Consider the following 20,678-nt stretch of genomic DNA (forward strand, 5'->3'; position numbering starts at 1 on the left):
TGTCTAACACCCACTGAGAACAATTGATGTCTCGCTCTCGCTCTGTTTATACAGGGACCTGATGGCCCACAGAAATAGACCCCATACTCCTGAAGCACCCCCCACAGGATTCCCTGAGGGACATGATCAAAACACATGTAGACTGATTGGGCAAAATCTCATGAACCCTCCAATGTTCCTGTGAGGGGTGAGAGCTGGTCCAGTGATCCACAACCAGGACGGAATCCGCATTGTTCCTCGTGCGATCTCTCTTCTCCAATACCCCAGCATACACCTTCCCAGGAAGGCTGAGGAGTGTGATCCCTCTGCAGTTGGAACACATAATCCGGTCCACTTTTTTAAGGATTGGAACCACCACATCAATCTGCCAATCCAAAGGCACTGTCCCCAATGTCCAACGTCCTTATTGTCCATCATATGCATCCGTGTGAATAAGTCTGGCCGCTCACCTAGGAACAACTTGCTTTGAGATTGTCCCAGACAACTCCTAGGATCATAGAGACACGCAAACCTCTAAGGTGGCGATTCATGGAATGGTTTCATTTACTGAGGAATGTGGTATCTTCCTCAGTGTAGATGAAGCTAAGGCTATTAGCTCTCTGTGAATTACCCAGCAACCCCTGCCTGGGAGCCACTGTCCTGAGTTGTTTTCAGAAAAACACCCAGCAAGTAGTGTTTGCTATCCATTCAGCACCCCCCACCGCTGTCCCCAGTCTGTCCTTGGACCAGGGGCACAAGCTGAAGATCCTAAAAGCCTTTTATGCTGTCCTACAAATGGATCGAGCTTTTTATAGCACCCTCCTCCCCCCAGATGCATGCATGTATTACCTTGAAAGCTTTTATCTGCTTTATAAATTCATCTTGCATGGAAAGCAGAGACTGACTGTTTTCGAACTAGTTTTTTTCCCATAATTAAGCGACTGAAACCCACCAGTCAATGCACTTCGGTCTGCTGACTTCCCCACTTGCCTCCTTGCCACAGCCCCTAGCCATGTTTGGGCTGTTAGGTTGGGTCCACCCTCTTTTTGTTGTTGGCTTCCCGCCTGCCTGAGAACTTCACTTTTCGATTTGCATTTGGTCTCAGCACAGCAGTAGTGAATCATCATTTAGCTTGCCCCCTCCTTATTGGTTTGGGGGACATAGTGATGATCTTGAAGATGACCTGTCGCTTGGCTCTGACTGGATACCCTCACAGAACAGCCACATGATGTGGATCCTGAATCTTTGACTGATCAGGCTACATTTTTAGTCCGTTGTCGCTATGTGTAGAGTGCTTTTAATTAGGTTTCCTTCTCTTAAACTTTGAGTTTATAAACTCTTTAGATGTCTGTAGCTTCCACGAGTGACTGGTCTGGTGGCCCCTCCCTGTAGTAACTGCCTCCCATCCACAGAGCACAGCGACATGCTGAGCCCCTGTCCCCCGGATGAGCCCATGGGCCCGGGTGAAGAATGCCTGGAGGCGCCCATGGATGACACTCTGCTGGACAGTAGCCCCATCCAGTCGCCCCTGCAGGTCTTTGCCGGGATGGGTGGCCTGGCCCTGATCGCTGAAAGGCTGCCCATGCTCTACCCCGATGTCATCCAGCAGGCAAGTGGGCCTGGGCTCCAGGGTGCCTGCTATACCTCTTAGCCAAGCGCCACATTGACTCCCTTCATTCTCCACAGGTGAGTGCCCCTGCGGTGCCGTCAGCCCCCCAGGAGAAGCCCAAGGACAGTGACCAGTTCGAGTGGGTGACCATTGAGCAGTCGGGCGAGCTGGTGTATGAAGCTCCTGAAAGCATCGCCACTGAGCCTCCGCCTGTCAAGTCGTCAGTGCAGCCCATGTCGCCCATCCCCGCCCACTCTCTAGCTGCCTTTGGCCTCTTCCTTCGGTTGCCTGGTTATGCCGAAGTGCTCTTGCGGGAACGGAAGCACGCCCAGTGTCTCCTTCGGCTGGTGCTGGGAGTCACAGACGACGGCGAGGGCAGTAAGTTAGCCAACCACCGCCCCCCCCATGAGACACTTCTCTTAGCATGATGTCAGCGCCACATGGAAGCAGCCATCTCCCCCCATTTACAGTTACATTTACAGCTAAATAACTCGCATTAGTCTGCTTGTGCTCCCCCCCACCCCCAGGTCACCCGTGTTCTAATTTCTTGTAATAGTTGCTATTTGAGCTTGAGTTTGTGTTGTGGTGGGATGTCAGCAGACTTCAGGTTTTTTCTACCCGCCAAATTCTCTGCCTCCCTCCCGACAGGTCACATCCTGCAGTCCCCTTCGGCCAACGTGCTGCCCACACTCCCCTTCCACGTGCTGCGTGCCCTCTTCAGCTCCACACCACTCACCACAGATGACGGCGTGCTGCTGCGCCGCATGGCGCTTGAGATCGGAGCCATCCACCTCATCCTGGCCTGCCTGTCCGCCCTCAGCCACCATGCGCCCAGAGTGCCCAGCGCCGGCACCAACCAGGCCGAGGTCAGGCTCGCCTCTGCAGGCCCAACTGTGTGTGTGTCTGTCTGTCTCTGTGTGTGTATATTATAAGTCAACCGATCGATTGGCCAGAAAAAAGTATTGGACTATTTTTGAGACTATATGGCTGATATAGTGATGTCTGTGGATGATGCGCTGCTACGCGTTGCATTCATTTCATCAGTGTTGTAGTGTGGTTAATTAGCTACTAGTAATTTATTTACTAGTACACCTGCACGATAACCAAAGGTAAGAATTCTGAATTTACCTACATGAGTTTCACTTGATGAATAACATCGCCACAAAGCTGAAGTAATCTCAATTTTGAAACATCGTTTGTTGCTTTAGTCAAAAATTGAGTCGTGACATTCCAGAGACAGCATGTAATGTTTTTATTTTAAAATGCTCTATGTTTTAAGTGTGATTAATATGTAGAGTTTAATTATTATTGTGTAATGTTATTGATGTTAAATAAGTATTTAAAATTGAAGAATTGTTACTCATTTATTTTTCAACTTAAAAAGTTGGTTTTATATTGGCTCTTCAGCACCCCCCCGCTCCTCCAAAAAAAGAAAAAAAAATCAGCTTCAGCCACTGGGAAAACCCATATCAGTGTCTGTGTGTGTTTGTTTGTATGTGTGGTTGGGCGATTTTCCAGTATTTGATCATGAATGATTCAAATGTCTCCATGATTCCATGATCCGCCTTTACAGAGAAATCGTTTCTACCATGTTACAGTGCACATTCTATCACTTGCAGTTCTATGGCTCATGCATGCATCGAAGGTCTGTTTTGATAGCCAAATACATTTCAACACACCAATAAACCGGTAATAACAGTAGGTACTGCCTTGGATTTCTTCCCCTCTTTCTTGTGCTATTGTCCCAACATACAACACATTCCCAATGTGGCAGCGCAGTGGCATGGACAACATGGAGGAGATGATTCCTAAAAAGAATTTGACATCGATAGTATTTATTTGAATTTTCCAAAACAGACATGGAGCAAAACAGTTATTTGCAAAATTTGCAAAAATAACATTTGCACGTCAGATGGCAACACGACAGACTTTTTTTTTTAACCACCTCAAAAGAAAACACCTGAAAGAGTAGGCTGTCGTTTTTTGTTTTAGGATTTATTGTGTCATAAGGTTATATTTCTTACAATAGTGTGTACTATTCAGTAACTGCAAGGTTGTGGATCGTGACCCTGCCCTAAATTTTTTTGCCATATCTCCCTTCCCTACTTGAATGTATCTATCTGGTTCTGTCTGTTTCTGTCTGTGTCTGTTTGTAGCCTGCTTTTGCACACAGGGCATTGACATCTATGTCCCGCAGCCAGCCTCTCAGAGCCAAGGGGTGCCTCTTCAACAATGATTGCCATTTTACAGAAATTTTTACCTGTTTTATGGACTTCCTGCATATTTCGAGCACCTGAAGGACTCAGGAGATTGAATATCTCACTCCACTTTTAAAATATCAAAATGAGGTGCAGAATTTGTCATGTGATTCTGCTTTCAGAAGAGTTTCTCAGGGTTGTGTGGAGATCAGCTCGAATGTACCAATGAATGTACTGTATGCTATCAACTAATGTGTTTACTTGTCCAAGAGCCCGGACCCATTGTGCTGAGCAATATACCAGCTTTCTGTGCGACTGACCCCCAAGCGAGTGTGCCGGTGCCCCTTCTCTGCATAGCGCTTGGCCCTGACTTGATCCTTTGTTTACAGCCTCAGGTGCCCAGTGGGCACGGTGCAGGCACTGGCGAAGAGCAGCAGCTATACTGGGCTAAGGGCACGGGCTTTGGCACGGGCTCCACAGCATCGGGTTGGGACGTGGAGCAGGCCCTGACCAAGCAGCGGCTGGAGGAGGAACACGTCACCTGCCTGCTGCAGGTCAGCACCCCCCCCCACCCCCACCTACCCATCTGCTGTGTGTTCACGAACAACATCCTAACAGCCTCTGTGCTTGGCCTCCAGGTGCTGGCCAGCTACATCAACCCTGCGGGCTACATCGGCTCCGGGGATGCCCCCCCAGGGGAGGCCCGGGGCCAGAACAACACCGCTCTGCCTTCAGTGCTCCAGGAGCTGCTTAGCCAGTCCTGCCTGATCCCAGCCATGTCCTCTTACCTGCGGAATGACTCTGGTGAGCCACTGGCATCTTGCTGTTCAGCCCTGTCAATGTGTCTGCTCTGCTCATTGAGGCTTAATTCATTCCCTGGTGAAATTGTGTTTTTACCCATCCCATCTTGCTCTCAATAAGACACATTGTGTACATGTGGGAGCAAGCCTGGGGGATCACAGCATATGGTCAGCCAGTATGCAGTGCCCCTGGAGCCCGGAGGTAATGGCTTTGCTCAGGAGCCCAACAGGGCATCAGTCTGTTGGCCCCCAGATTCGATCCAGCAACCTTCTGTTTATGGGCGCGGAGTCCTGACCTGCAGAGCCACACACTGCCCAAAAAAGGGGCTCCTGGGAAACGCACCCTTACAGTACAGAAGGTACAAAATGCTGTCAGCACACACCAGGCAGCTCCCACTGGTTGTAGGATCCCAGAGGAGGGAGCTGTTTGCCTGGGTGGGGATGGTCTTCTGTTGTTTATGCAGGCAGCTGTTTCATTAAGGTTTTTCTGGTCAAGTGCTTTTGTTGAAGTCATCCTGAGAGCAGAGCGAGGGATCCATCGGGTGATGAGTCCTTGTGCCTCCAACTGGCAACCAAGCACGTGGTGCGGTCACAACGGCAGCACCATGATCTGGCTTGACTCATTCTGGCATCAATAAGCAGTAGACTGGACGGCGGATTTAAATAGAGGCCTAGCCTTTAATTAGTGTCTGTTTTCTTGTCATTCTGCTTAAATTACTTTGAGGTGACCTGGGTTTAATTGCTGCTGAGGAGGCAGACGGTTGTGCTCCCAGTCAATCCTAGAGCTGATTCCTCAGCGGGGTTAGTGGCTCTGAGACCTGCAGCGTCTGACCCACAGCCACCTTAAGTTATTGTGCCAATATGGGATGTCTTTTGTCAGGTCCAGCTGGTGCTACCCTGTTCGGCTGTGAAGTTGCACAGAAGCTTGCCGTCGTGGCTCATCCTCTGTTGAATCGAGTATCGGTGGCTGTCGACAAGTCGCCCATCCCATGCGGCTCATCCTCTGTTGAGTCTCTGCGTCTTTGCCAGTAGCTTAGCTGACAGGTAACTGTACCTAAGTCGAATGTGGTTAAGTTGCATAGAAGGACCATGTGGAATAAGAAATGATCACGGAGGGACATGTCTGCCTTTCTTGTCATGGACGTTCCCCTTGTGGTGAACCCGGTATCCTCCCCAGCCTTGCATGCGGTGTAAGAATCTGACAGGTCTCGGCAGGTGTCTGCAGATCGCAGTTAAACTGCAGGAAGTGTGTCCCCTGCAGCCATTCTCACATCCTGACTGATGTGATGGGAGCGTAGCACCTGAGACACTGGCCACTCTGCGCTGATGGTGCAGCTGGGGATCGGTGATCCCAGCTGTGCAGGAGCCACCAGTGGGCAGCTGTGGCCAGCAGAGGGAGATTCATAGACAGCAGTCTTGTGCTGCTTTTGTGATATGATCACCAAAGCTATTACTGAGCCCTCCTCTCAAGATGGCTTTCTGGTATTTGCAGGTCTCTAGTCCTCCTGACACATTTGCTTTACTTTCAATGACCACCTACCTTATCAAACACCAAGCAGACAGACACCTTTTCACGGCTTCACTCTGCTCGGGTCCTCTTGGTCTCATTCTGTGATTGTTTAGCCTGGGCTCCTCTGTCTGGCACTCAGCTTGTCAGGTCTGCCTGTTTTCAGTGGAATCCCTGAACTGCTAACCATAGGTAGTTTTGCTCCACCTGGGTCACCCTTAATCCTGTCAGGTCCCCCCGTAATTGAAATTGGAGTTTGACATAAAACGGGCTCTCATTGTGCTGATGTGGTTGTGTGAGGAGGGTTGAGGGATATATGTGGTTGTCATTTTTGCTCTTAATAGCGTCAATGTGCCTTTTTCCGCCTGGCTCCGCCCCCTCCCCCAGTGCGCATGCGATGTGTGGTTATTCCTGGTTTAATCAGGCTGTCCTGCGCAGAGTGGCATTTTTCATTCGCTTGTGTTAATGACCTTTCCTGTGATTCGAGGGCTCTGTCCTGGATGAGTGTACTTAGGCCCCCATCCTCTCCCCCTGTAGCCATGTGGTAGGGGGCCTCCCACATCGTGCTGTGTGTATCTGCGGTTGATGATCCTCGCATACCTACTGTCTGTACGGTAACGGCTTTTAAATGCTGTCGTCTCTGATGGTTTAGCGCTTGTAACCCGACAGATGGGTCATTATGGCCTAGATTTAATTTCCCCGCTTGTCACTTTGTCTGGAGGCGTTAGTATCTCTCCAGCTCAGCCCTGCTGACGCCCCCCAGCCCTGAAAACAGAATCATGGACAGCATACACCCAGAATGACTGATGGTGCCATAAAAATGAGCCCCCGCCCCCACACACACACATATACACATACATGATAGACAGATCCGTGCTGATGCATGATCACACAGCCTCGCTGCTCTCTCACGTGCTGCACCTGCCCCCCAGCGCTTATGTTGGCAGCATGAGCCATATCTAAGCCCCACATATTAGACCCCCACTACCTGGCAGACCTTCAAACACTCCCCCCCCCCCCCCCGCATGGCACATGGGGGTGGAGCCACTGTAACCTCCTCCATCCCTCACTGCACCCATTTCTCCATAGCAACCATTGCATCCACACCTCATCTCTGCACGGCAACAACACAGAGCGCACGCTGGGGTATATCTGCTTTTATTGTTCAAACATCCTATAGTACACAACATGTAGAGTTATGGCATTTAGAAAAGCCCCTTCGGTACAGGTTGAAACAAGGGCACACAAGTGCCCTGTAAGTCAAACAGATGCATGGAAAAGTGGACGGCTCACCGCACCTGGGGGGTCACTGCGTCGAGGGGCACGCCATATCTCAGCAGTCTCTTGGGAAAATCTCTGCACCCCCGCCAAGTCTGTCCGCCGTTCCTGCTCTCTGGAATAGCTCGTAAAGGCCAGGGTAGAAACATGAAGCAAAGGTTCGTGTGTGCTCCTTGCCTGCTCCGACACAGCTGTCCAGCCACCAGGGGGTGCCACTTGCACTACAGAGAAGCCTGTCTTTTGTTTCCCTTTGGCGAGTCCTGTAAATCCCATTTGTTGAATCCTCCATGTTTACTCTTTATAATCCACTTTAAAAATGCTGTTTTCAACGCGAGTCGTCAGTCAGATGATGTCCGTGGGTAGCGGCCGTGCTTCTGCTATCTCATCCCTGCTGTGCGTTCCCGTCCTTTCTTTCCGGGGTGGCTGGCCATGCCGCCCTACTCTGCCTGGTCCCCCCGCGTGTCTCTCCTCACTGGTGAGGGGGGGCAGTCCTTCACAGGGTGGTGTAGATGTAAACAAACACGATGACAAAGAGGTTGAGGAAGGTGCCGATGATGCCTAGCATGGCCAGGATGGACTCTTCTCGCTCCTCCTTGCCCTCCAGCGCCCGCACCTCCTCGATGGTGATGACTGTGGTTCCCATGGCGGTGGTGGATATTCTTCCCAGGATGCTGGCCCTTACCAGTGGGGGGATGGGGGGCCAGAGAAGCAGGGTCTTTCTCAGTCGACTGTAGGCAGCGGGGCTGCAGCCGCTGCCGCTGCAGCTGCTGCTGGCAGGGGATTAGCTGCTCGCGTGCTCTGTGACCGCGTAAGCTCTGCCTGGAGCGCTCAGGGGCGACCCGTCATGGTCGCTCATCCCAGCGATTCCTTGCCGAGGCGCACGCCTTAACGAGCTGCCTGTAATTCACGCTCAGGCATCTGCCAACTTGGTCTGTTTGACCCATTGTTAGAGACGCGAGCACACGATAGCGCACACAGTCCTCTCGCTCACACACTCCCGCCCTCCCTCTTTTGCTCTCTCTCTCTCCCTCCCTTGCATTTCTCGCGCTCTCTCTCTCTCTCTCTCTCTCTCTATCTCTCTCTCTCTCTCTCTCATGCACACACTCACACATGCACACAGAGCACAGGGATTCGTCTGCAAATGTAAACAATGACCTGGGGGTGGGGGCCACCAACCTACCCTTAGGCGTTTGAGGAGCAGGGTGACATGTTTTTGGACGCTGATCGGGGAGCTGCATGAGGCGTGCTTAGCCATGGAGTGGGAGTCCTCCACTGCTCATATGCTGTCTGTCTCTCCTAGGGACGCCCTCCCCCTGGTCGTGAATGTGAGGGAATACTTTGCCCCAGCTCTGTGATGGCTGTGGGGAAGGTGGGTAGTGTTCGTGGCTGCTGAGGGAACCCCCATGTAGCCAACTATGTGGCTGAGCTACACCTCTCCGACCCAGGGGCTCTAGGCATCACCCAGGATGTGAGCTGCGCTCGGCCTGTGGAGTGAGGAGGTGGAGGAGGACAGAGGGAGAGACTGGAGAAGGGGGGCCCAGAGCAAGCAGTTCTGAGAATAGCTCGTCATCAGAGCAGCCTGCCCCAAACCCACAGCCAATGTGTTCCTCATTTGCAGCAGGAGCCTATATTGGCACAGAGGCGCCACCTGCCTGTGGTTTCATGCCACAGCTATTGGCGCGTCCCAGACTGCCTGGGGGCCTATGTGTTACTGCCTTCACGTACAGAGACCCTCCACCCCCAGAGATGAGTCAGATGTACTTTTCCCCCCTAACTCTCAGCTCACACATTCCCTGGAGGGCATGAGGCTGTAGGTTTTGTTGTGTTTAATTTGCCCTTCTCTGCATTCAGCATTAAATATGGGGTGTTTCCCAATACCTAGAACGCAAATATATGATATTTGTGGTCTTGGCTAGACAGGTCTTGCTAACTTGCCTCCCAAGAACCAACTTAGGGTGCGATGAATCATGGGATTGCTCTCATCTAGCGAAGATGCAACCTATGCAACCTCTTTGATATTTGGGGCGAGGCAAGAGTGACACCCAGGGATTTTTACAGTCCTCTGTACTTCTGTTCTTAGTATTGCAACTAGTCTTTGGCGATGGCAGATGACGTAAAACAGATACACGAGAACACAAGTTCAGTAAGCATGCATATTTAGAAACATCAGTTGTCTTTCTCTCAAGGGAGACAATAGTATGTTTCCTCCATGGTCCTTTCTGGCCCTCCCTGCTCTTCCATGGACACATGAACTGTAGATTATTTTCTACCCCGGATGATTTGCTTCAGATATTTCTTTATATCAGAGTTTGCTCAAGAATACTGTGATACTCAGTTACCCAGAGCATCACTAGGCAGTCGCCTTCCTGTAGGTTGAAAGGCAGGACCTTTACCTGACCTTGACCATTGCTCACTGCTTACAGATAACAGTCAGTCTGTGCGTGTGGTTTTGCGTGTGTCTGTTCCCTTCTTCTTATCAGCCTCACAGAGCGCTTGCGTGTTTCAATTACCCTGGAGGGAGATTGAAATGTGCTGTAAATTCTGACTGTTTGAACCTTTAATTAATCATTCATTGTAGGGCCCATTCTGGAGGAGTGCAAGGGGGGCACCAAAAGGACCGGATCAGTGTTAGGGATGTGTAATGTGGGTGGTGGGTTGGCTTTATCGTCTTCTTTGGGAATGTTTTCTCCTTTTTCTGAAAATTATGGATGATTTAACACTCTGGGGACGAGGGCATCGTCAGTGATGCCACGTATCTTTCTTGTGTATTTCAGTTCATAACTCGCTGAAATCTTATTGTAGAAACATGAAGAAAACGATGACTAAATCCATAATCTGGCTTCTTTTCAAAACGTTCATTGTCGAAAGTAGTAGTTGTCGTCGTTTTTAAAATGAGGTTAAATAGGCAAAAAAGTAAACCATGTCACCTTACTTTGTTTTACCTGCATCGGGGGGTGTGTAGTGCCGCCCTCACCTGAAGATCGCTATTCGCACTATAAATAGCTGCATTACCGTATATTCAAATTGCATTCACATGGTAATTTCATGAACAACGCAGCAGTAAAACGCGATCCAGATACATCCCCACCAGCACCATAAGGGGGGGGGGTGTGTGGCCAGGTGTGAATGGCTCATGCATACACATGAGCTGCTACATATTCAATGGAAGGAGCCCAGAAATAGTGACATGAGTTAGCTTTTTCTTGTTTATTCAACTGAATGTTGAATAAACTACACAATTTAGTACTCTTCATGTAGCCAAGACTTTGGTGATCAGATATCTGGGATCAAAACAAACTGAATTAAGTTTATGATATTGAATGAAATGGGTGGCATAGTGGTGCAGTGGTTAGCACTGTTGCCTCCCACCTCTGGGACCCTGGTTCCAGTCTCCGCTTGGGTGTCCAGAGTTTGCATGTTCTCCCCATGTCGTCGTTGCGTTTCCTCCAGGTACTCCGGTTTCCCCCCCACAGTCCAAAGACATGCTGAGGCCAATTGGACTTAAATTGCCCGTAAGAGTGCATGTGAGAGTGAATGGTGTGTGAGTGTGCCCTGCGATGGTCTGGCCCCCCATCCTGGGTTGTTCCCTACCTCGTGCCCATTGCTTCCGGGATAGGCTCCGGACCCCCCATGACCCAGTAGGATAAGCAGTTTGGAAAATGGATGGATGGATGGATATTGAATGAAATGTGTGACCATGCCCCAGTCAGTGAAAGTGTGTTCCCTACCACTCGTCTCCAGAGGGTTAATAATTTTGTAAGTTCTGTTTGCAGCGGTGTGTAGCTCAGCGGATTAAGGATCCGTGATCACCCTTGGAATCCCACGACCAGAAAAGTAATCTTACAGCTGTAGGGTCCTTCACCCAGGTCCCTCATTCACTTTCCCCTCGGTTCATGCAGAACAGTAATTGTAGGCCGGCTTAGCTTCTGACATGACCTCCCCTTCTCTCTGCTACATGCCCAACCACTCTTCACCACAATGCGGTCAAATATAATTTAGCAGTGGTTTCGGGTCCTGCCACCAACACCGGCTTCTGTACGCTCAGGTGGCCAATTTATCCCTAGTGGGATTTGAGTGGCACGATGGGACCAGTGCAGGTGATTTAGACCTCTGACCGTCCGCTCTTCTCAGGGAATTGTGAGAGTGCTGGGGTGTTTGGTGCATGCTAACCTTTGTGCAGTACAGTCTCCTCAGTTTGAATTACAGTGTGTCACACAGCCGTGCTGCGGTTATAGAGTTTCCAGTGTGTTAATCACCATTACGGGCCCTGAGCGACAGCCCCTACCTTGGATTGGACACTCGCTTCTCTGTCTGGGAGTTGTCCATATAACAAATTGCAAGCGGATATTGGTGCTTAATTGCTTACACTGACATTTATGGATAATTGGAAGGTTTTACTTTCTGCTAAATGCGTTTAATTTGCACCACGGTGCCGCTACATCAGCAGTGGAACATTCTGGAGTTTGTTTATACGCTTAGCATTCCGCCTCTTTGGCTTTAGTTGCCAGAATATTGTAAGATGTCCCACAGCCGTGTGGGATTGTGGGAAGCAGCAGAGGGATGTTTTGCTCATTTAATGGGGCCCCATCACATGCTTTGAGCGGCCCGTGTGGCCCGGCTTGTCCTGTCACACCACAAGCACCGGACGTCACTCAATAGACCCATATTACCAGCTAGACCTTCTGGAAGCTTGCAGCTTGCATTAGTCTTGTGTTTTTGAAATGCTGATGGGATGATTTTGAAAACATGGTGCTGGGTGATGGCCGGTGGGATGGTGTGGGGTGTGGGGGTCTGTCCCATCCTGGGTGTGTGTGGGTGAGAGCGTCTCGTGGGTCTCCAGGTGCGTGTGAGTGCTAACACCCTGGACAGACGTTCTCAGATGAAGTTCATCTGAATCAGCACAACAAGACCACTGTTGTCAGGGGAACACTGTGCTCCTTTTTGGGGGGGTGGGGGGTTGTTGTGATGGTAAGAACTTCATACTGTCCGCTTGGTAACACATTTCTCCCAGAGTGACGAGCATGAAGCTGTATTGAAAGGGACATGCCTTTTTGGGTGTGGGGGGGACAGTTTACTGGGATTTACCCCATGACCTGCCCTCTACTGCCTGAGACTATTCATCTTTGTTGGGAGGACTGCTTCCTGTTCTCCTTGCTGGTTCCTATTCTCTCCATCTCACCATACCTTCTCCAGAGCCTTCCCTTTCCTCAGTCACACCCGGGATCCTAACCACCTGCCTGTCAATATCTGTGTTTTGCCCTTGGCTTGTGTACATCTGGGGCTCTGCTCGCAGGTACCTGGTGTCTGCCCCCCCTGTCCCTACTTCCATCCCCCTGCACCATTGTCTTCATGAGCCCTCATCCTTCATTGGGCCGAATCACACCAGTCAAGCTGCTTATAAACATGTACTTTCAAAGGCATTGTTTGGTGTTGAAACATTGGCATATTTATATAGCTGCTGTTGCCGTGGCTGCCTGGTAAACAGGCAGATCAGGCAGGATTTCTCTTGTCCATTTGGGATAAGAAGGTAAGGGTCCCCCAACAGGTGCCCTTTCCTATATAGTGTAAAAAGCATCTTATGCTGCGAAATGCCAAACACCTGCCGGGGGAGCAGAAAGGGCGAGCTCCCTCCCCCTGGCATGCACCCCACATTCCCTGCTACATGGCTTAATTTTTCACTTGGAAATGTTAAGTTTCAGCACTTGGGCTAAACGAACACAAAGACATCTTAACACTGGTATGGGGTCATTTTTCACAGAGGGGGGATTAGAGGTCCTGCTTGTTAGGAGAAACAGGAAGTCATCTTTAATAGAGCTTGGCTGAATCTGTAAATTTTAAAATTCATTTGAAGGTCTATGGAGACCACCTGGTAGTGAGATATTGGTCTAACGGGACAACATCAATTCCTAGCGGGAGATTGAAGGAGGAGCTCTGTCCTTTTGGGATGCCCTCACCCCCTAATGCGTGACTGAGGAGGAGCTCTCAGGCCCGTTGGGATGCCCTCAGCCCCTAGTGCGTGACTGAGGGAGTAGCTCTCAGGCCCGTTGGGATGCCCTCACCCCCTAGTGCGTGACTGAGGGAGTAGCTCTCAGGCCCGTTGGGATGCCCTCACCCCCTAGTGCGTGACTGAGGGAGGAGCTCTCAGTCCTGTTTGGATGCCCTCGCCCCCTAGTGCGTGACTGAGGGAGGAGCTCTCAGTCCTGTTTGGATGCCCTCGTCCCCTAGTGCGTGACTGAGGGAGGCAGGGACGGATTATGGGTTGTGTGGGCCCCTGGGCAAAACGTTCGCGAGGCCCCCCCCCCCACCACCACCACCACCAGCACCACCACCACAATTCAAGGGCCCTTGGCAGCCAAACGCCCTCCATATAGGGTCAAGGGCCATTGTAGGCAGAGGATCAAAGAATGTAGGCCCTCTAAAATAGACAAACGAAAATACATTGTTGATGAGCGTTGCAAATTGTTTTGGGCTAGGGGCCCCACGGACCCCCTGCACCCCAAGGGTCCCTGGGCAGCGGCCCCGCTGGCCCGGTCCGTAATCCGTCCCTGGAGGGAGGAGCTCTCAGGCCCGTTGGGATGCCCTCGCCCCCTAGTGGGTGACTGAGGAAGTGGCTCTTAGGCCTGCCGGGACATCCTCGCCATCTATCGGGAGACTGAGGGAGGAGCTCTCAGGCCTTTTGTAATACCTCTCCTTCTCCTTTAATTGACAAGCACAGTCCCCCTCCCTCGCCCAAATCGTTCGCCTCAGGCAATGATGTCGTAGCTCTCGGCATCTGTTAACGTGTGAGGTTGCCAATCGGTGGGCCTCCCCCCAAGCGCAGTGAGACCACAGGGAGGAGGCGCTGTCATGAATTATGCAGGCACTACTCCACAGGCTCGAGCAGACTAATCTAGTGGCCCTCCTCCTGGGAAGGGGTGTAGGGGGCTCAGTCTCCCTCTTGCCCAACACTCGCCAGGAATGCTGGGGGTGGGATTTAGCTGCATGCGGTGCCCCCGTTGAGAGTGCTCTAATCTAACCGCATGCAATGGCTGTTCACTGGCCAACCTTGTCTAGGAGATGAAATGTGCTTCTGCTGGATTCACCTTATGCGTTTTGTGTGATTTCCTATGTGTATGTGCTCTGTGTGGGGGGGGGGGGGGGGCGTGGTAATTGGGCAGATAGGACCTTTGTTATAGGCTGGCTGTACTGGGGGACGGTGGTCCTGGTGGAGTGACAGCTTGGGTCATCAGCCAGCATCGATGTGATTTTGGGGACAGTCCTGTCACTCCTTGCCGTCCAGCTCCAGAAACCACCGTCACATGCGCCTTAATTAAATGAAAGTGAAAAGGAACTCGTATGATTTTGAAGCCAGGCAGCGTGTAGCAGTTCCATAAAAGTAGATGTCTTCCAGCCTGCCTCGTCATGCACACCCTGGGCCAGGTGCCCCGAGGGACTTACACGTCCACCTGCTGGTGAGTGGTGGTATTGCCTCACTCCGGATCCTTTTCCAATTTCCTCATGCTGCGTGAGTTAAATGACATGGAATAGAAAATTGGCGGTGCTCAATATTTCCTATTTAATGGCCCATTAGTTGTTGCCTATTCTTGGATTGAGTTTTTGGAGATTTTAAGTTGACACCGAGATGAGCCGTAACGATCTGGCCGGCCTGCCTGCTGACGCTTCATACACGGCTGGATCCTAAGTGCTGAACGTGTGGCTTTGTGTGCTGGAAGTGCTGTTTGTCTGCAGCAAGGATACCTGGGTGATATTTGCTTGGGGCTTGACACAACTGGATCTGCTTCCAGGATATGTGTATTTGTGTGTGTGCGAGCAGGTATACCTATCCATATGGGGAGACATGTTCCCATTGCGTGATAAATATAGTTTTTTTTTTCCCCCCTTATGGGGACCGGTTTCCTGGTCCCCATAAGGGAGAAACCTATTTTATAAAAATCAGTGACTGCTATGAAAAAACTAAAAATGCAAAACTCTGTATTTTGCTTGTTTAGTTGTGGTTAGGGCAGGGTGGGGGTGAAGGTTGTCATAGTTAGCATTAACATTTTTCCCATAGGGCCCTGAAAAATGGTCTCCACAATGTCAAAGTAAGAGTTTTTCATCACATTGTGGGGGACCATTTTTCAGGGCCCCTCAAAGATCTGTGAATGCAATCAAAAAAACTAGAAATCTCTAAGTCTCATACTTGTTTGGTCAGAACAAAATGGTTAAGGTTGACATTTCAGCAACCCCCCCCCCCCCCTGCTTTATTCTTTGCCACTTCTCCCCGGTAACAAGCTACATCTATTGCTGCACCTGCCGCCCCCCCCCCCGACATGTTTACAATTCTGTGTGTCCTCCCTCCGTCGTCACCCGCTAGTCCTCGGCCCCCTCTGTAACAAGCCGCTCTTGCTTTCCCATCACGTTGTGTTACCATGCGTCACCATACTCAGAAAGTGATGGTGTTGAGGTGAGTCAGGCCCCTGGAGCGTGTTAGTGAGTCATTGGCTGCTCCATGCACGCGCGAATGCACCAACGCCGTTCCCTTTGGGTACATGGGGCTGCCCCCACCATGCATACTGTCCAGGGCCCAGCCTGATTAGGATTTTTTGCGTTTGTGGCACTGCTTATAGCCGGAAAGGCATGAAATGAGCTTTCCGGGCACCATGAACAAGCTGGGCATACCCCGGGTCAGTGCAACTGGCCAGTTCTCGGCTGGATCGTGGTGACAGACTGACTTAGCGGTTTGTGGACTGAGATGACTGTAGGTCTTGAGCAATGACCTGCTTATCTCGCCATCTAGGTTGCTGGGCCTCTCTGCTCGTTACACTTTGACCCCTGTCCCCTATGACTTAATGTGATTATCAGGCCTGCCAACCCAGGGGGATGTGATGGGGATGGTGACCTTGGAGGTGCCATTTGGGGTGGGGGTTAGAAGGGTTCTGCTGAGTGGGGGATGAATTTTGGCATTCAGATACTCCCCTGATCCTGTCAGCTTCCTAGGTGCACTGTTTAAAGGGGCTTTGCTAGGCTGTCGTAGCAACTACTATACAGGGCCCTGCTCTCTAACAGCCACCCGGTGGCCAGTCACTCACCTGCCATCACCATCCTATTCATCTCACCTCCTCATATCTCTCCGCTGGGTTTAGCTGCTTCCAGCCCTTGGCCCTCTTTACTGCAATGAGAATGAGACAGTCACTGGGCTCACCATCGCTTTTCAGGCCCACTTCTTCCAGTGGAAAGTTGATTGGATGACAGTGCTGTGAGCCATTGTGTTCTGATTGGCTGCTCTTTGTCCCCTTCCCATCTGCAGTACTCGACATGGCGCGGCATGTGCCACTGTACCGCGCCCTATTAGAGTTGCTCAGGGCCATCTCCACAAGCACGGCACTGGTGCCTCTGCTGCTGCCACTGACGGGCGACTCGGCTGAGCGAGCCGAGGAGGAGGAGGAGGAAGAGGAAGGGGAGGGGGATGAGCACTCTGAGGGCCAAACCTCCGTGGGCATGCTGTTGGCCAAGATGAAGACGTGCGTGGACACCTACACCAACCGGCTCAGGTGAGCTAGGATCCCCTGGCACGGATACAGCACCCACAGGGGAGCAGTGGAAAGAGAAGCTAAAGATAGGTGTTACCAAAGGCACAGGTGGAGCCATCATTAGCCCTCCCCCCCATGTTTACTTGATGTGCAGGGCCCTTTCCTGGCCCTCTGGTCCTCAGCCCATATGGTGTCCAGTGTAAATGCCTGTTTCTCTGGCCGTAATTAACATGCTGTTTGGAGCTGCATGCGGGTGCTGGGCGTGTGTCTGCAGGCATGAGTGTGGGTGTGCGGAGTTTATATGCACTAGATTGTGGGTTCAAATGTTCCAATTAGAGGTCGACCGACATGGGTTTTTCAAGAGCCGATGCCGATATTAGGAATCAGGGTCAGCCGATGGCCAATATATGCTGCTGATTTTTTTTTGCCCGATAATTGGACGTTTTTCCCCTGTATTTCCATGGTAAAATATCACACTAATAATAACAAACGATACACAAAATTTCTCAACTTAGCATTTATTGAATATTGACTTGTGTAAATTTAAATATAAACTTAAATAAAAACACAATACAACTCTCTGACACAAGAAAAAAAATAGAATTGATAACATCGGGCTGACAATTAAAATTTTAACAATTAAAATGATTTTTAACAATTAAAAAAAAAAAGTCTGTGAGCCCAACAACATGCGCACAAAACTCTGTCAGAATCAGTGATCCTTAACGTTACCTGTAAGCTACAGTTGGTTGAAGGTTCATTATCATAACGCCAGTTCCCGACAATGTAATTTGCGTTTTCTTTCAAAAGCGTTCGCGTTTTCTTTTAAAGCAACATTTAATAGCAAACTAGCTACATAAATAGGTCTTTGAAAGATTAGCCTTATCGTTTTCTCCAGGACTCTTCCAAAACTTCTGCCTGGGGTCCTGCACAAGGCAGCATGGGTAACAATAACACTGGGCTGCCCGCAGACACGCTTGTCTAAAAATCAACGTACTACACTCGGATATCGGCCAATGCCGATACATTAAAAAATGCCAAATATCGGCCTGATATATAGACTGGCCGATATATCGGTCGACCTCTAGGTCCAGTATTGTAGTAAATCCTGTTAGGACTGGGACATACTTCACATGACGCACATACAACGCAAGCAGTGTACTGGCGCTACTTGGGTGCATAATTTTTTTGTCTATCTGGAGGATTAAGGGTCATGTCCACCAGGGGGCAGTGTGAGAGAACCATCTCAGTAGGCTCCTTTGTTTCCGGTCTCGTTTGTATGTGGTTGTGGCATGAAATGTTGCACAACTGCTGCCTCCACAGCAAGCTGCTAATTTTGTAGTATTGCTGCAATCTATCTTCTAACCACTACTCCACATCGTACTGGCACTTGGCTCTGCCACATATGGCTTTACTACCCCATGTTGAATGTTGTATGGCATGTTGTTAGATATCTCATAGAAGTTAATATTTTGTGACTAGCCTGCGTGATACTGAAAAAATAAGTATGGCAGTATTTGAAAAAACAGTTCAAAATAAATCAATTTCTCACAAGCATGAGACATGAAGGATACACAAGGTGCACAAATGATGCAGAAAACGTGTGACAGCCATGACAGCACTTTTGAGTAATGAGTATAAATCAGTATAAATGAGCCCTTATGTTTACCTGATGGCGATATTTTTCAGGTCCCCACAATTTTTAAACCTCAATTTAATATAAATATGTTAAGCCAATCAAAAAATGTAAAAAAATTAAGTTGTTTTTTTGTTTGGTTACTTGCGGTTAAGGTTGGGGCTGGGTAGGGGTTAAGGTTGTCATAGGATTAGGGTTATGCCCATAGGAATGAATGAAGTTCTCACAATAAGAATACAGGAGCTGTGTGTGTGTGTGTACGTGTGTGCGTGCACCTCCGCTTCCCAAGGTTGATTTGTGGCAGTGGGTTCCTCGCCCCCCCCCCCATCTCGCTCTCAGTGAGCACCTCACGTCACCTTCCAGCTTGATCCGGTTCTCAGCCATCCATGAGCGCATGGGTCACGGCTGCATGCACCCCTGCATTAGTAATGCTGGGTGGCCCCAGGGGCCAGCGCATCCTGAGAGTTGGCCAGGCTTGCGCTGTCCCCCATCCTGTCCTCTGCAGCAGCTTGTTAGCTCAGTGGAACCTTTACATCAGGCAGCCAGGTTTCATCTGACGCCAGTCATTAGGAACTAGCGACCAGAGCACTGGCCAGTATTAGAGAGCGATGTTTTTGGGGGTACTCCCAGCAGCTTTACTGGAACTCCATGTCTTACATGCCATTTGTCAATGTGCTCCACCGGTGTACCAACTCCGTATGCTTCCGGCGTCTGCCAGGTCAAAGAAGGACAAGAGCAAAGGAGTGGTGAAGGCAGAGACCTCGGACCCGGAGCCAGAGGGCCTGACGCTGCTGGTCCCAGACATCCAGAGGACAGCGGAGATTGTCCATGCAGCCACTACCAGCCTGCGGCAGGCCAACCAGGGTGGGACTTTGACAGGCACTGTGCCTTCCAGTCTATTAGATGCTTCTCACAACCTTCTGATACATTCCCACAACGTATGAAAAAGGCATAATGCAGAGCATATAGTAGGTTAACTGGTTTAATAGGGACAGACTGGAAATCCACAGGGTCCCTGCCAGCTGGATCGCCTGGCTGTGTCTCTCGTGGGGGGGGGGTCAAGCCCTGCTCTGAGTCCAGGTGTTTAGTGCCAGTGGGAAGTGGCTCATAAGCGACCCTTTAAAGAACCCCCCCACCCCCCAGCAGTCTAATTAGCTGCACTAATCCCGCCAACTTGCCGTGCGCATATCGATGGCTGCTGCTGATGTATGGCGCCTAATTGCTGTGGCCGCAGCTCCGCCAGAAGTATTCCCACGATGAAGAACGTTGAATTCCCCCCATGCCCCTTGACCTGGCTTATCTTTCGTGCCTCTTTCCCTGCACAGAGAGGAAGCTGGCAGAGTCTTCCAGGAAGGCTGCAGGCCGGCCCAAGCAGCTGTCTATGCTACGCTCCCTGGAGGACAAGTACGTTGCAGCCATGAAGAAGCTGCAGTTTGGTGAGTTGCCAGCATGCCCAACCAGCCCTTCTTAGAATGTGGTGAGGCACGGTGTCTGGGGCCCCATCGACGGAGAAGATCGATGACGCGGAGCCACTGGGGCTAATTGGGGCTGAGTTTAATCTAAACAGGTTTGCTTTGGTTCAGCTGAGTGGAGAAGACTGGCTCTTGGGTCAGGAAGGGGGAGGTTGTAGTGTGCAGCTCTGAAAACTCCCCTTTGAATGCATCTTAACCCCCTCACCCCCACAGACACATTCGAGATGGTGTCTGAGGATGAGGACGGCAAGCTGGTGTTCAAGGTGAACTACCACTACATGTCTCAGGTGAAGAACGCCAGCGATGCCAACAGCGCAGCCCGTGCCCGCCGCCTGGCACAGGAGGCCGTCACACTCTCCACCTCCCTGCCCCTGTCCTCCTCCTCTTCTGTCTTCGTCCGCTGTGATGAGGAGCGGCTGGACATCATGAAGGTGTTGTCTTGGCGAGCAGCTCATACTCACTTCCAGCTTGCAATGGCACGGTGTCGGCTTGTTGGAGGCAGAGCCTGAGGGGTGGGACCTCTGATTTCTATGTGTTGACTTGTTTCTATGCCATGTAAATGGCTCTGATCCCTGACCTGGGCACTACTAACCACCCCTCCCCCCAGCCTTTCACTGCTGTGCTTCGCCACCTTGATCCATGGCTTTACAGCTCCCCTGATGGAGGACAGCCATTAGTCTGCTGTGTCAT

The 20,678-nt window shown here is 50.6% G+C and overlaps 1 protein-coding gene across 8 annotated transcripts in view; it reads left to right on the plus strand.

The window, feature by feature from the left end:
- Window positions 1–20,678, plus strand: part of birc6 (baculoviral IAP repeat containing 6) — a 76,591-nt gene that overhangs the window by 45,754 nt on the left and 10,159 nt on the right. For 3 of the 8 annotated variants that reach the window (XM_049006839.1, XM_049006836.1, XM_049006838.1), the window contains exons 61-69: window positions 1,392–1,588; window positions 1,666–1,966; window positions 2,237–2,454; window positions 4,176–4,340; window positions 4,425–4,590; window positions 16,658–16,901; window positions 19,235–19,380; window positions 19,842–19,952; window positions 20,202–20,534. In XM_049006839.1, coding sequence (XP_048862796.1) covers window positions 1,392–1,588; window positions 1,666–1,966; window positions 2,237–2,454; window positions 4,176–4,340; window positions 4,425–4,590; window positions 16,658–16,901; window positions 19,235–19,380; window positions 19,842–19,952; window positions 20,202–20,497 — 1,844 coding nt within the window. In that variant the 3' untranslated portion in view covers window positions 20,498–20,534. Of the gene's footprint in view, window positions 1–1,391; window positions 1,589–1,665; window positions 1,967–2,236; window positions 2,455–4,175; window positions 4,341–4,424; window positions 4,591–16,657; window positions 16,902–19,234; window positions 19,381–19,841; window positions 19,953–20,201; window positions 20,537–20,678 lie in introns of those variants that run through there. The other 5 variants (XM_049006840.1, XM_049006841.1, XM_049006837.1 and 2 more) reach the window with 4 other exon arrangements.

Source organism: Brienomyrus brachyistius, chromosome 3 (genome assembly GCF_023856365.1).
Source record: "Brienomyrus brachyistius isolate T26 chromosome 3, BBRACH_0.4, whole genome shotgun sequence".
NCBI classification, from domain to species: Eukaryota; Metazoa; Chordata; class Actinopteri; order Osteoglossiformes; family Mormyridae; genus Brienomyrus; species Brienomyrus brachyistius.